A 15,661-nucleotide genomic window follows, 5' to 3' on the forward strand; every position below is an offset into this window, starting at 1 on the left:
TCCCTGTTGAACAGCAGGCAGTTGTGGGAGGACCTTTTGTGGCCACCATGAGACTCAGGTAGGGGTGTGAAGTGAGACAACTGGGGAAGAACGAAAGGGAAACATTTGTCCAAAGCCATATCTCTCACCCCAAACTCTCAGGGAAGCCCAAGGTGTGAGTGGACCCAGGAGTCCCCAGCCCCCGCCTCCGCACACCCGGACATCTGGCCGCCTCTTTGATGTCCCTTCTTGTTGTCTCCAAAATGGGTGGTTGAGCCCAGCAGATAATGGATGATTTCCATTGCTGTGGCTCAGAGGGTCCTCCCAGGGTTCTTAGGAAGCCCCCCCTCCCCCAAGGACATAGTCCTCACAAGCAGTGAGCCCCTGAGTTCAGCTGCTTCCCAAGCCCCCAGTCACAATAGGGCAGAGTTCCCATGAAATGACAAACAAGTGTCATGTTTTCAGGACAGGGAAGGGAAGAGGGCAGGGCAGGGAAGAGGGAGTGTGGGTGTTCCCTGCACCCCAGGACCCTCCAGCACTCACCCACAGCAACCTCGTATGCGTGTTACACAGGAGCAGTGGCCACCTGGAGGCCCCAGCCGAGGGCGAGCGGTGGAAGATCAGTGACCCATGAGGCTCTCTGGGATCTACTGGAGTAGAGTGACTGGCTCCAGTTGCTTTAGAGTGGGGTTTGTCCCTCGGGCAGGCTGAGCAGCGGTCTGCATGCATGTAGTCCGGCTGTGTGTGCATGCAGAGGCGGTGGCCCGGTGCGCTCAGCCTTGGAGTCAGAGGCACAGCTCAACCAGCAGGCCTCCTCAGCTCATCCTTCCAGTTCCTTCCCCCCACCCCTCCTTCTCTCTCTTATTCCTTTGTGTTTGGGGGAAGGGAGAGGATGATTCTTCCTGAGGAGTGGGCGTGTGTATGTGTGTGTCATGCTTAATGTCCTGTCTGCTCCGTGGTTGGCTCGCCGGGCAGCGATTGTCTCTTGTGAACTTGACTTGCCAGTGCTGTTGGACCTGTCAACTCGCTTGGTCCCGGCTGCATGTGGAGGAGAGAGATGAACGTGGGACCCTGGTTATGTGCATGGTGAGGCCCACAGAGCGCCTGGGGCCCTGCTGGGTGCATGAGGCTGCCCTGCAGAGGCGATGCCATGTAGCTGCATGAAACTGAAATGGGCGAGGTTGCTGATGGTGGCAACGATGGTGTGCATATGGGTACTTGGGGCCATAATCAACCCTCACAGTCCTCAGGAGCTACTGCTGATAGCCCCACTCTCTCCCATACCCAAATGACAAAGTGACAGTTCTCTCCAGACCACCCAGCGTGCTGACTCTGTGCCATTCTGTCCCCCCATCACATCCCCTTCCTCTCACCCCTTAGCTGATCCTTTCCCTCCAAAATCATAGAAAAAAGAAAAAGTGGTCTAATTTCTGCTAATATGTAAATAACTCCTAACAGCTTACAGTATTCTCTTTTTTCTTGGGAGAGGAAAGAGGAAGAAGGGCTGCTCTTTACGTTAAAATTTCTCTCTCTTTTTATCCTGGCTGTGCTGGGTCTTGCTGCATCGAACAGGCTTCTCTAGCTGTGTGTGGGCTGGTTGCCCCACAGCATGTGGGATCTTAATTCCCCAACCAGGGATCAAACCTGTGTTCCCTGCATTGGAAGGCAGATTCTTAACCACTGGACCACCAAGGAACTCCCTAAAATCTCTCTTTTAAAAAATAATTTGTAAACATCAATATCCAAGTCATGATACTATAGTATAGTTTTGTAGTATATTACCAATGGGAGAGTTTTGGGTGAAGTCTACGTAAGGTCACATTGTTTCTTACAACTGCATATGAGTCTACAAATATCTCAGACAGAAAAATTATCATTATTTTAAACTTAAAAAATAATTTTGGGCGAGTTTCTTGGAAGTTAAGTGGTTAGAACTCCATGCTTTCATTGCCAAGGGCCCAATGTTCAATCTCGGTCAAGGAACTAAGAGCCTATAAACTAGGGTACAGTGCAGAAAAAAAAAAAAGTTTGAGTTTCTTGTCTATTTTTTTTCCATCTTTTTTATTTTACAATATCTTTGTATGTACTCCTTTTACTAACTGTATGCATTTCTTTAGGATGGTTTTTTGGGATTAGAATAAGTAGCTTAAGGATATAAATTTTCAGGTATAATTTACATACCAGATCGTAAGTGCTCAGACTGATGAATTTTGACGTTTGTAGACAACCGTATAACTACCACCCAAAACACGATGATATAGAACATTTCCACGTATCCCCCCTGCCAAGTTCTCATGTGTCCCTTCCTCATCCAAATCCATTCCCCAACCCCTACAAGGGCAACTACTTCTTGACCAAGATATATGTTTTCATGCACAGTTTATTCCCCATGCCCCAAAGAACCTATATCCTCTGAGGGGGGAGGTACATTTCTTAAGGGATTAAGGCATTAAGCAAAGGAGAGGGGCTACTCCTACAGCTCTCCAAGCTTTGTGAGAGACTCTCAGAGTAACAGCACGTCATCAGGAACCGCAGACCACACTCAAGGTCTCCACAGCCCTGAATCCATCCACATATCCACTGACTGCCTTTGGTTTGCCTGCACCTGCATTTGTGAACGTGGGTCCTTTGACTAGTGGGCTGGAAGGTGTGCACGAGAAGTACCTGGCTGGAGTGGAGATGCTCCTATATGGGCAGAGGTGGACATGGAAGAGGGAGCTGGGCTAGGGAGGGAGCCTTGGATGGTCCAGGCTGACCTGCTTTTCTCTCTGCCAGGCTGTTCTTTGCCGGAGCCAGGGAGGGCCACCTTCCCAGCGTGTTGGCCATGATCCACGTGAAGCGCTGCACCCCCATCCCAGCCTTGCTCTTCACAGTAAGGGTCCCTCCCTCTGCCAGCCCTATACACACCCTCCCCCTTTGTGCTATTTTGAACTGGGAGTTCATACTTCCCACATGTGCTGCTATTACCCTTGTCCTCCTAGGTTTCTTGGGGCCTCTGATAATCTAGCAAATGGTATACATGGGCCTGATTAATATCAAGAGATATAGCAAGGAAGGAGCCTAAGTCCTGAAATGCCTTAAGGCTCCCAGGCCGGCTCATCTCATTCTTCCATCCTTTTGAGTCAGACTGAAGGAGCTGCTTCCAGATTCCAGAAGCTCACAAAGAAGCTTTTTTCCTTGGCTCCTCCTACCCCTGTGACCCGCAGGGTTGCAGCTTTGGGCCTCTGCTCCTGGCTGATCACAGCACACTCCCACCCTTCCCCATCGACCTTCTTGCCGGAGGAGGTTCTGCCAGTCTCTGGGGAAACACCACTGAAATAAATCTGGTGTTCACCAAATCTGGTGTCACACCAAATAAGAAAAATCAGAAGGGAAGACTGGTAAACTGAAAGTGGAGAAAAGAAAACAAGGGGGTTATCTGGTAAATAGAGGCGGAATTAATTACACCAGAGTAGAATCATTTATATAGAGCATACAGAAGGAGAAAGACATCCCCAGTGAGTCTTTGGTTTTTTGTTTTTCCTTCTGGATCCCAACTAAAATATCAAAAATGACTTTGGTCTAACAGAGAAGCAGTTAGATCAGAGAGCAGAACTCTCAAGAGTCAAGGGCATTCACTGTACATTAGGGGAAATTTCAGAACGTTCCGATACAGGAAGAAGGTCGTCTTGATTGGTTAGTGGTGAAAGGCAGCTGGAGAAGGCTCAGTGCTCCCAGTAAGCCACAAGCTTTTTTTTAGTTTGTGCCATTGGTGCAGGCTTATGATGGCAACTCACTCCAGTATTCTTGCCTGGAAAATTCCACGGACAGAGGAACCTGGTAGGTTACAGTCCATGGAGTCGCAAAGAGCGGACGTGACTGAGCGACTTCACTTTCTTTCTTTTCTTTATGACTACAAGGCAACTACAGTAAGAATCTGGCTTTTTCATCCCTTAAATTCTTCTTATTTTCACCATCAGATCTTACAGGAGAACTGAGCCTTCTGTTGGCCTTAACAAATTAGCAGAGGGAAAAGAATATGCTTCTGAGAGATCCCCTGAGATAATTTTGAAGTTGGAAAGTGAACTCTGTCAAGAAAACTTCAGAAGGATATTATGAGGGTTACATGAGTTAATATTTGCAGAATGCTAAAACTAGAGCCTGACACTTAGGAAGTGCTATATAACTGTTTATGACATTAAAAAAAAAAAAAGAAAGAAAGAAAAATAAATTAGATGACTCAACCAGGAAAAGAGGATGAGGGCAAGAATGAACCTTAATCTGCAGTTAACAGTCTTCCCTAAGGGATAAAAGACAAAATTAGCTTGAGCTTCAACTAAGGAAGAAATATAAATGAGCCCAGAGTGGCATAAAGCTGCGTGCCACCAGCATTGCCAGTCCAGGTGTATACAGCCAGCATCTGCTCTGAGTGGTTAGTGCCCATGTTGTGCCTGTGGTTAAATGTTTTGATTATCACTCCTGTAGTAAGAAAGAACTTCCTGGTGATGAAGCTGTTAGCAATGACCTGGGTTTCTAGGAGAAGCTATAAAGTCTCCATTTTGAGAGATCCCACTGTGGAATGGCATTGTCTGCCTAGAGGCAGGGGAGCAGCCTGCCACCAGTAAACAGCTTATCTGTGGTCTCCCAGTGCCTTTCTGATTACTGATGAGCTTCTTCCACGCCCCCCAGTGCATCTCCACCCTGCTGATGCTTGTCACCAGCGACATATACACGCTCATCAACTACGTGGGCTTCATCAACTACCTCTTCTATGGCGTCACGGTTGCCGGACAGATAGTTCTTCGCTGGAAGAAGCCGGACATCAATCGCCCCATTAAGGTGCTAGAACCTCCCTGTGGGGCCCCCTCCCCCTCCTCCTCCTCCACTGCTTCTAGCTGAGCTCAGATTCTTTTAAATCACCTTGTTCTCACTGCTGACCAAGCCTCACCATCTCCACGATGGTGGGAGACCCTTTGGGAAGCAAAGGCTGTGTGTAAAGGGGGCAGGCATTTCCATTCTCCATGGGACCAGAGCGAACTGCAGCTAGGGGAATAGGTTCCACGACCTGATAACTTCCATCATGTCACTGTTTCCATCGTGTCATTCCTTTGTTTCCTATGGCTCTAAGTCTTTAAAAAGTCAGCTGACTTTTCCTGGACCTTCTAATCTGACTAGTCTCCGCCTTGTCCCTCCACGTAACTGGCTTTACTCATTCAGTCTTTCCATCTCATCCCAGAATGAATTTCCTTCTCCCATCTCCCTCTCCAAATTTTAACCATTTTCCACCCTCAAGAACCTCTCTTGAAGTTTCCCAGTCCACTTCAGCACTCCATGATCCTCCCTTTTTAGACTACTATAGCTGTAGGATGCCTGGTAAATCTCTTGATTTATAAGAAATAATTTTGTGATAGGAATAAATGGGATTGCTCAGAACAACATATGCTAGAGTGCTATAGGTTCTCCTGCAAATTAGAAGAAGAGGGTATATCCCTGAGCTATTTGAACAATCCTGTTCTGGAAATGAACTTCCCTGGTGGCTCAGGCAGTAAAAAAATCTCCCTGTAATGCGGGAGATCCAGGTTCAATCCCTGGGTCAAGAGGATCCCTTGGAGGAGTGCACATCAACCCACTCCAATATTCTTCCCTGGAGAATCCCGTGGACCAAGGAGCCTGGCGGGCTACCCCATAGTCCATGGGGTCACAAATAGTCAGACACAACTGAGCGACTAACACACGTTCTGGAAACGCAGGGAGACTAGATGCTCTTCACATCTCTGTTTTCCATTGCCACTCTCCTGCCATGCTTAGAAGGTGTGCTAGAGGGAAGAGGAAGCAGAATAATGCCATCTCCTTACCACTTGCGTACCCTCCTAGAGGAGAGGACAAGGAGGAGAAAGGCAGTAAGTCTAGAACCTTGAGGAAGACTATGGGGGACTTCCCACCTGTGGTCAACAAGAGGATGTTGGGCCTGTAAAGTTTGCTCCTTCCTGAAGTAAACAAGGCCCCGGGCTGCCTCATACCACACTAGCTTTCTTGATTTCTTGGGTCTTAGGTTTATCTGCTCAAATGTCTTAAGGTTTATCTTTCAAATTGCTTACAAGAAATTGGAACTGACTCTGGTGAGAGGAGGGACACTTCCCACACCCTGCCAGCTGGGAGAGGGTAGGGGTCTGGTTGACAGGAAGTTTCCTTCTTGCCCTCATTCATTTCTTCTGCTCTCCTTCACCTTCAGCCCTCAGCAGACATAGAGCAAATATACCAGCAAGCCCGTCAACCCCCACGGGCTTCTCTGACTGCCGCAGGCATGCAGCTGCATGAAGAAGCCTTGTTTGATCCCTCCTGGGACGACAGTGAGGACTGTCCCCTCCCTAGGCCCCCACACTCCTCTTACTGTCCCACTGCCCACGTTCACCAGCATCTCTCGACATAGCACTTGCTCTGTCAAGGCTCAGGGTCGGGGAGCCACAGAGCTGAGTGAAGCCCAGTTTTGCCCTCCAAATGCTTCCCTTTGGGAAGAAGAGGGAAGATGTTCTGATCTTGGGGGCCACAGGGTCCACACAGGTAACAGCAACTCTGATCCACAGGTCAGCCTGCTGTTCCCCATCATCTACTTGCTGTTCTGGGCTTTCCTGCTGCTCTTCAGCCTGTGGTCAGAGCCCGTGGTGTGTGGCATCGGCCTGGCCATCATGGTGACAGGGGTGCCGGTCTACTTCCTGGGTATTTACTGGCAGCACAAGCCCAGGTGTTTCAATAAGTTCATTGGTGAGTTGCTGAACATTATGGGCAGCCGGAGGGCCCCTGGTCTGGAGTCGAGTGGTCACCGGTCTGGCTAGAGAGCCCCACCAGGAGCAGGAGGCTGTCTACAGAGCACTGGAGAAAGGGTCGCCACAGGAAAGGTCTCTGCTCAGAGACCTCCGAGGAGAGGAGAACTCTGGGCATTTCCACGCAGACCTTAGGCCTGCCAGAGTGTGGTCATCCTGGAGAGGCTGCCATGGGCTGGGTGGAGACCCCAGAATTGGTGGTCAGTGAGCCTGGGGCCTTGATGAGGAGGAGCAGCCAGCAAATAGGTGTCCCAGAAATGGAGGAGGCAGTCAAGGCGGCCATCTCCTGGAGAGTCTCCTAGAGGAGCCTAGCTGAGGCCAGATGCTGAGGCAGGAGAGCAGGAAGGGCCTTGGCCTGGTTGGTTGGCTTGGTGGGATGCTCAGCACTGACTTGCCTTCTGTGTGGCCTCCTCCTACAGAGTTGCTGACCCTGGTGAGTCAGAAGATGTGTGTAGTTGTGTACCCCAAGGAGGCCGAGGACCTGAAGATGAAGGATAGGAACCAGAACATGGAGCAGCAGCAGCCCATCTGCCAGCCCCCTGCCTCCAAGGACAAGGACGCAGTGGGGCCCTGAGGACCACCCTCCCCTCTCAGCTGCCTCCTTCCTCCTCTCCCTTTCTGCCCTCTGCCCAGGTCCCCCAAACACCCACACTCGCTCACAAACTCACATACACCTCTGCCTCTGTCAAGCAGGCATAAGACCTGGGTATGGGTGGTGAGAAACTATAAACAAAGATACTGACATTTGTACCCAAAGATCTAGCCTCCTCTTACCCCCAAGGCCTGTGTCTAAAGCCACCTCTCCCTTCCTGGACTGCCCCCCTCCCCTGAGCTGCCCAAGCTCCAGCTGTTAGAGGAGCTGCCAGGGGTGCCCTCCACAGCCCTCCCTCTGGGGTCCACATCCTCAGTCGCTTCCTCAGGAACCTGAGTTCAGTACTGCCTTCCCTCCCCATTCCTGAGCCCAAGGGAGGCCTCAGCTCCAAGAGAAGTGGCAGCAACTGTGAGTCACTTGGGAGGGACAGACTCAACCAAATCTGTCACCATGAAAGGTCAGCTGGAGAGACCCAAGGCCCCCTCCCTTCACTAGGGACCCAAGAAATCAGAGGTGATGCTTCCCTCTGCCCCACGGCTCCTGGCCACCCTGGCCTGGGCCCCCTGTGCAAAGTGAGGCTCCTCGGGACAGCACGTCCCCACTGAGCTGAGGACCAATGGGCTGGAGAACTGCCTTCTCCCCCTCCCCCAGCCAGGCCTGTGGAACAGATTGGGAAAGGCTCAGATTGCAGAAACCCAGCCCTGCCTCTGCCCCTGTATCCTCCCTCCAACTTGGTGCCAAAGCTTCCTGAAGCCAGAATGTTGCTTATTATCAATGTAGTGGACATTTCTCTCCTAATCACAAAGCAGCTCCAGTCCTCTTCCCTCCCACCTCCACGGGAAGAAACCCACCACCCTGTGACCCGCCGCAGCAATGCCCCCACACAGCCCCAGGCAGCCAGCAATGCCAGCACCCCCATCCTGCCCTTTGGCACCCTGATCCTGCCCTTTTCCTCTTCTCTGGACCTTAGCTTCAGCACTGATGGTGTGAAGGCTCCTAAAGCCCTTCATGCCTAAAGTTGAGCCAAATCAGCCTTAAGTCACCTCCCATCCAAGAACTGGAACCTAAAAATACCCCTGCTTCTAGCCCTCCAGTCAGACCTGGTATGACAAGCCTTCCCAGGGAGAGAGCTTTCCCCATCTCCCCAGAGGTGCCTAGCCCATCATGTAGAAAACTGGGGAGAAAGTATATTCTGAAGGCCAGTTCCTCCCCCACCTCAGATCATCCATCCCTCCTCCTGCTGCCATTAAGGTCCTGTCTGGACAACCTCCAGGTCAGGATGAGAGGGCCATCACAAAATGTCACTGTGGAGGGCTCGGAAAAGCCCTTTCTCTGTGGTTTGCGGACTTGGAGCTATCCTGTCCTGCAGGCAGGGCTGCCATTCCCCATGCTCCAGAGAAGGTACTATTTGCCCTGCCAGGGACCTTGGAGCCTCCCTCCCTCATCTGTTGTGCTAAGGACTGGGATTCTTTTATCCCAGGCAGAAGTCCCCCTCCCCCCAACTCCTCATACTGTTTGCTGCAACTGGAATACCTGGGGAGCCCTTCTGGCCTAATTGGCCTCTGGCTCCTCACCCGGCCTGCCTGAGCCTGCATCAGTGAGATACAGGTTTGCTCCAAGTTGTGGTCCCTTCTGAGTGGACTCCAGGTGGACTGTGGCTGGCCCCTGGAGGGTCAGGGGACCGTCCTCTTGTTCCCTCTTGTCATTCCTCCAACCTCCTCCAATTATTGTTTGTTTTTTTTTTTTTGTAAAGTGGATGCCTTACTTTTTGGATAAATATTTTTGAAGCTGGCATTTCTATTTCTTTGGGATTTTTAAGTTTTTTGGGTTTTTTCTCCCCTTCAGGGAGGGTTTTAGTTATACCTGGATAATAGTCTTCTGTCTTTGAGTTTGTTTAGGTTTTAGAATTTTGTTTTGTGAGGGTTTTTTGTTTTCTTTTTTGTTGATGTAATAAAATTTTAAATGGAAATGAAGTTGGTGGTGTTGATAATTCAATGACCTTCCAAGACAGTGGCCAGGCACTTCCTGTCTCTGTCAGGAGGGAGGTCTTTGTTTACCAGGTTCCTCCCAGGATGGCATTCCTAAAGGCCCTTGCATTCCATAGCTTTGATGTGTCCTGGGGCCCAGTGCTGGCACATTCAAACAACTCCCTCTCATTTTGAACCAAAAACTCCATACTTGCGTGAAGTCTGAGTATGATTGTTCCTACTGATGTATTGTGCTGTTCATGCGTGCCAAGTCACTTCAGTCGTCTCTGACTCTTTGCAACCCCATGAACTGTAGCCTTTGAGGCTCCTCTGTCCATGGGGTCCTCCAGGCAAGAATACTGGAATGGGTTGCCATGCCCACCTGCAGGGGATCTTCCTGACCCAGAGATGGAAACCACGTCTGTTATATCTCTTGCACTGGCAGGCAGGTTCTTTACCACTAGCACCACCCGGGAAGCCCGTATTGTGCTGACAGCCAGCAAACTATCTGGGCAGAAGAACCTCATCCCTACCCAACGTGGAAATGTGGAGGAGGGACAGACAGAGCCAAGCTGAGTGGAGGGAGGTGGAGGCAGGGGTGGTCCCCTAAGGCCCAGTCAGCAAAGGGAAAAGCATCAGAAAGGAACAGTCTCAGCCTGTGGAGAAACACCCCCCAGTGGTGGATGCCAGAGGTCTGATGGGAGGGACTGGGAGGTGAGGTGGGGTCCACTCAGCCACCCAGGTAGAAGAGGAGGACTGAGGGACCAGGAAAGAGGAGGAAGCAGTCGAGGTAAGGACAAGAACCTGCTGGTGCTCCGGGTTAATCTCTGGAGGAAGCTGACAGGATTAGATCCGGTCCCTCCTCTGCAGGCAGCCCTCCCGCAGCCTGTCCTGAGACCATCATTCCAGAGCTGGCTCTGATGACAGACACGTGGAGGTGGCGGGAGTGGAGCGGGGGCGGAGGGGGGGCGGGCGGCGGGTGTTAGGACATCACTGTTCACCATCTGGGACACTGAGGACACTGGTGGGCAAGATGCCTCCACTCCCAGCCCCGGCCTGGCCCCAACATAACTGTTTTGTGGCTGGCATTCTAGACGGAGGCTGGAGGCTTGCCACTCACAGCGGCACAGACACTTGGCTCCGAGGCCCAGCTCAGCCACCAAACAGCTGTGTGTCCTTGGGCACGTCGCTTAGCTTATTTAGCACTTTCAGAGGGATGAAAAAAGAAGATTGAACCTAATCTCAAAGGGTTCCTGAATCTCCCAGCCCACGGCTGTCCTGAAAGAGTGAGGGCAAACTGGGCAGAGGCCAGTCTTGTGCAAGAGGCCCTTCTCCAAACCGCATATCCACCCTTGGGGAGCCCCCAGTTCCCCAACACATGCTTGTTCTTTTCCGAGGCTGCCCAAGGCTTCCTCATGTCACCCCATTCCAGCAAGTCCATTCCTCGTGTCACCCCATCCCAAGTCCAACTCTCTCAGTCCCTAGAGACACCTGTCCCTGGGAGCCCCCTCTCTTTTGTAAGGTGACACTTGCTGATCTTTCAACCTGCTCAAAAGGGCAAATGTGGGTCTCCTCCTAGGCAACATGCATTTATTTTTAACCTGAGCCTTTATGCTGTCTTAACTGTGTCAGTCACTTTAATGTGGGGAATTTCAGATGCTCTGACCTTAGGGAACTTGGGAGCCTTTGGCGAGCACTGAAATCACAGCTATTTATGCATTTGTTTATTAATGTGGTCAATAAATATTTCTCTAACCACAGTATCCAAGATTTTGCTATGCGCCGTGGGAATAGCAAACTTACCCTTGAATTTTCCAAGTCAGCACAGACTTCAAATATTTTGTTTCATTGTCTCCATAAGAACAGTCATATATGTTAACCCACCTCTCCTTAACTTTAGTTCAGGCAGCTTGTTTATCCTAGCTGAAGAGGTGTCTGACCTTCCTTTAAGGAGCAAGTAGTCTTTGGGGGGAAAAGACAAGAATGCACATGGTACATGTGTGTGTCCATCACAGCATCACTGCCCACTCTGCTGGGCTCTGAGCTTCTGCAGGCAGGACTGGACTGGCCAGTTCCCTGAAGTTTGTGCCGTGCCTGGGACCTACAAGGTCAGAGATGCTTGTCCATATATGTATGGCTGAATTCTTTCACTGCTCAACTGAAACTATCACAATATCGGTAACAGGCTATACCCCAATGGAAAGTTAAAAAGTCTAAATTTAAATAAATAAAATTAGAAAAAAATAAATCTTGTCCAACTGAAGCTTCAGACAAGGCTGCAGAAGCATGTCTCTGGAGAAGAGTATGGCACCTCACTCCAGTATTCTTGTCTGGAGAATTCCGTGGACAGAGGAGCCTGGCGGGTTACAGTCCATGGGGTCACACAGTTAACTGGAGCCAATTAACACACGAGACACAGATAAACCCCCACAGAGTGCAGTCATAGGAGGGCCGGAAGGAGGCTGACCGGCTAAGCCCAGTTGCTTTCTACACATTATCTTATTCAAAGTTTAAACAGCCGACAAAGTAGGCATTACTACGGCTATTTTACAAGTGCGATTAAGCAACTCGCCCAAGGTCACCTAGCGGTAGGTGACGGAAGGAGCTTTGAGACTTGGTGAGGGAGGTGGTGTTTGAACTGAGGCCTGATACAAAGTCATTAAGATACTACGGATGTATTGTTTCAGTTGAGGCACCTAGGTAGCAACTGCAGCCGCAAGGAGAAAAGGATTCCAGGTGGACACGGAGGGCTTCTATCCGTTCCTGCTCGACTCCGCCGAACCCAAGAAACCCCCTGCCCTTGGCTGGCACTGCCCTCCCCACCCGCTTCCCGTCCAGCGCCTCCTCCTCCCAGGCGCGAGACGTCCAGAGCGCCCCGGTTACTGGGAAACACGGCGACGTCAGCCCCGGAGGTGAGGGGCCGAGACTGCTTATCTCCCCCCCAAGCTGAGCTCCAGAGCTTTCTCATTTCCGGTCGGCCTATTTGCACACTTTCCCGCTTCCTCCAGGGCCGGCTCCCCCGCCAGACGCAGTCTCCCTCTCCCCCAGGGTGCCCGGATGAGGCCAAAGAAGCTTTCTGAATCACTGAGCTTGGCCTTTACCTATCCCTTCTTACCCGGGGGGAGGGCGGGGGCGGGTTGTAGAAGTAGACCACTGCCTTTCCCGCCCTCCTACCCAGGTCAAAGCTGCATCCTTGCATGACCTTGGGCAGCTCAGCCTCTCAGCCTCCTTTTCCTTTTATAAAGCAGAGATAAAAATACCAACTGTCTTGCTTACTTGCCTAATTAATTCACAAGTCTGCATGGAAATGGTCTGCAAGGAAACGTGTATGTTTCAATGATTGAAAAAGCATACCACCAGAAAATGCAACGCCCTAACCATCATGACTATTTCCTCGTGGGGGTGAAGGGGTAGAATTCCTCCTCACTGAGACAAGGGCCTGGCCCTAGTCCTCTCTGCCTGCCCACTCTCCCTGCAACTGCCCTGCAAACCCCCATCTCGGCCATGTTTCCTTTTCCTCATTCAGGGCGTCTTGCCCTTGCCAGGGCTGTGGGAGCCTGCCCTCTACTGTTCACCTGATTCCTGAGCACAGAAGCCACTCAAGTCCTGAATTTTGGATCAATATTACCACCTGGTGGTTAACTGAGGCACTGCTGCAAAACTGAAGCAGTTCCCGGCTGGTAGTGTTTGCCACAGGATCCTCTGAAATGAAGAGAAAATAGAAATCTCCCCTTCAGGGACTGGAGATCTGTCTCCTGGATACTAGCAGATTCCTCATGCTAGGTCAGAGCTCTTGGAGAAAGTGCCTCAAGCTATGCACAGAAACGGGGGGCCCTCTAACTACAGGGGTAATTGCCTGACTTGCAGGGAGCCCTACATCTTCACATCTTATTTTATCGTTCAGTGTGGTACATAGTTGATAAGGGTGAAAGAGAGTGAAAAAGATGGCTTAAAACTTAACATTAAAAAAACAAATTATGGCAACTGGTCCCATCATTTCATGGCAAATAGAAGGGGAAAAAGTGGAAACAGTGACATATTTTATTTTATTTTTTTACAGCGGCAAGCATGCAAACAGAGCCAATTATCCATCTATTTCATGAGGCGTCTGCTCTCCCTGTGGGTCCACTCCATATTTTATCACTAAATCAGTGTGAGAAAGGAGATTCTGCCTGAATGCCATGCCACGCAGTGCCTGGGAGAAGTTCTTTTCTCCAGACCTTCAGTCATTCCCCTCAGGATGACGTCTTGCTTCTCTCCTCCAGGTTCTTACTTCATTTCTGCCTTCTCTTTCAAGCACTGTCCCACGCTGATGAACATCCCTAGATGTCTGTGTTTGGTTTCTCAAAACCAGAAAAACTTTGCTGGTTTTGCATCTGTGACCCGCCTCCTGAAGCCAGGACTCAGAAAAGCTCAAGTCCCATGACTCTGAGGGGTCTGGTGGAGACTGTTTCATCCTGATGAAGGAGGAGGGAGATGCAGCATGGCCATCAGAGGCCCCGGGGAAGAACCTGTGGGTTTCTACCCTGACCAGAGTTTAGATCCATGCCGGACTGTCAGGGGATCTAAACGCTTCTGAGCATGAGAACTAGTCTCACAGAGGACGTGTCTTCTCTTTAGAGACACAGGTGAAGAAGTGACACCCCACAAGACAGATGTGCGCTTACTGGAGACGCTGCGCCTCGGCCAAGCTCTTCCTTCAATGAACATGGGCCAGTATTTGCCTCCTAGGATGAATCAGACCAGGAAATTAGCAATGTACCAACAAATGCTAGCAGAGGCGGGCTGAGCCCTCACGTCACCACCAGTGTGGTGCCCTGGAAAGGGGCCCCGGGCTTAGGCTGCCCCACGAAGTCCGGGCTCTTGTCTCGTTCCGGCTGCTGTGGAGGTGGATGGTGGCTGTCCATCCGTCAGTAGCAGGCACTGGTGCTCTAGGCAGGCAGCTGGACTGAGGGAAAGATGGCAGACTCAGCGATTCTGTTACATGCAGCTTTTTGATGCTGGGACAAAGGTACTTAAATGAGTGTGAATTCCTTTATCGTTAACCTAAAAACAAGTTCCTGAAAGTGAGATTTACGTACAGCTCCAGTGTCTTCAAATGAAGGCCATTTGAGCAGGTGAGACTTTCACAAGACTATTATCAGAAGGCTAAAGGTTTTTGAAAGGTTCTAGTTAGAAGATCTATCTTTTCATTTTAAAGTTCCCAGTGGTAGGAAACCACTGAGATTAAAAAAACAACAACAACAAAAAAAACAAAGTTGAGAGATTTTGTTTGAGTCAGAGTTAACAGCCTAGGCGTCTGCTTTTATATATATTCTTTCTTCAGATTCTTTTCCATTATAGGTTATAAGATACTGAGTATAGTTCCCTGTGCTATATAGTAGGCCTTTGTTTTTCTATTTTATATATATGCACACTGCTGCTGCTGCTAAGTCGCTTCAGTCGTGTCCGACTCTGTGTGAGCCCACAGACGGCAGCCCACCAGGCTCCCCCGTCCCTGGGATTCTCAAAGCAAGAACACTGGAGTGGGTTGCCATTTCCTTCTCCAATGCATGAGAGTGAAAAGTGAAAAAGTGCTGCTAAGTCGCTTCAGTCCTGTCCGACTCCCAGCGACCCCATGGACTATAACCCACCAGGTTCCTCCATCCATGGGATTTTCCAGGCAAGAGTACTGGAGTGGGGTGCCATTGCCTTCTCCTCCTATACACACTACTACTATATATGAAATAGAAAAACAAAGGCCTACTGTATAGCACAGGGAACTATACTCAGTATCTTATAACCTATAATGGAAAAGAATCTGAAAAGAGAATATATATAAAAGCAGATGCCTAGGCTGGTAACTCTGACTCAAATCGAATCTCTCAACTTTTTTTTGTTTAATCTCAGTGGTTTTCTACCACTGGGAACTTTAAAATGAAAAGATAGATCTTCTAACCAGAACCTTTCAAAAACCTTATGATAATAGTCTTGTGAAAATCTCACCTGCTCAAATGGCCTTCATTTATATATAGTAGTGTGTATATCGGAGAAGGCAGCGGCACCCTACTCCAGTACTCTTGCCTGGAAAAATCCCATGGACGGAGGAGCCTGGTGGGCTGCAGCCATGGGGTCACTAAGTTGGACACAACTGAGCAACTTCACTTTCACTTTTCACTTTCATGCATTGGAGAAGGAAATGGCAACCCACTCCAGTGTTCTTGCCTGGAAAATCCCATGGACGGAGGAGCCTGGTGGGCTGTCGTCTATGGAGTCGCACAGAGTCGGACACGACTGAAGCGATTTAGCAGCAGCAGTGTGTATATGTTAATCCCAAACTCCCA

The 15,661-nt window shown here is 50.0% G+C and overlaps 1 protein-coding gene across 1 annotated transcript in view; it reads left to right on the top strand.

The window, feature by feature from the left end:
- The window catches only part of SLC7A8 (solute carrier family 7 member 8), a 52,652-nt gene extending 43,312 nt beyond the window's left edge, over positions 1-9,340 (top strand). Inside the window, exons 9-12 of the mRNA XM_069597726.1 lie at positions 2,755-2,851; positions 4,648-4,797; positions 6,543-6,720; positions 7,199-9,340. Coding sequence (XP_069453827.1) covers positions 2,755-2,851; positions 4,648-4,797; positions 6,543-6,720; positions 7,199-7,353 — 580 coding nt within the window. The 3' untranslated portion in view covers positions 7,354-9,340. The remainder of the gene's footprint in view (positions 1-2,754; positions 2,852-4,647; positions 4,798-6,542; positions 6,721-7,198) is intronic.
- Positions 9,341-15,661: the final 6,321 nt, after the last annotated feature.

The sequence above is a fragment of the Ovis canadensis genome, chromosome 7 (assembly GCF_042477335.2).
Source record: "Ovis canadensis isolate MfBH-ARS-UI-01 breed Bighorn chromosome 7, ARS-UI_OviCan_v2, whole genome shotgun sequence".
Classification (NCBI taxonomy): Eukaryota; Metazoa; Chordata; class Mammalia; order Artiodactyla; family Bovidae; genus Ovis; species Ovis canadensis.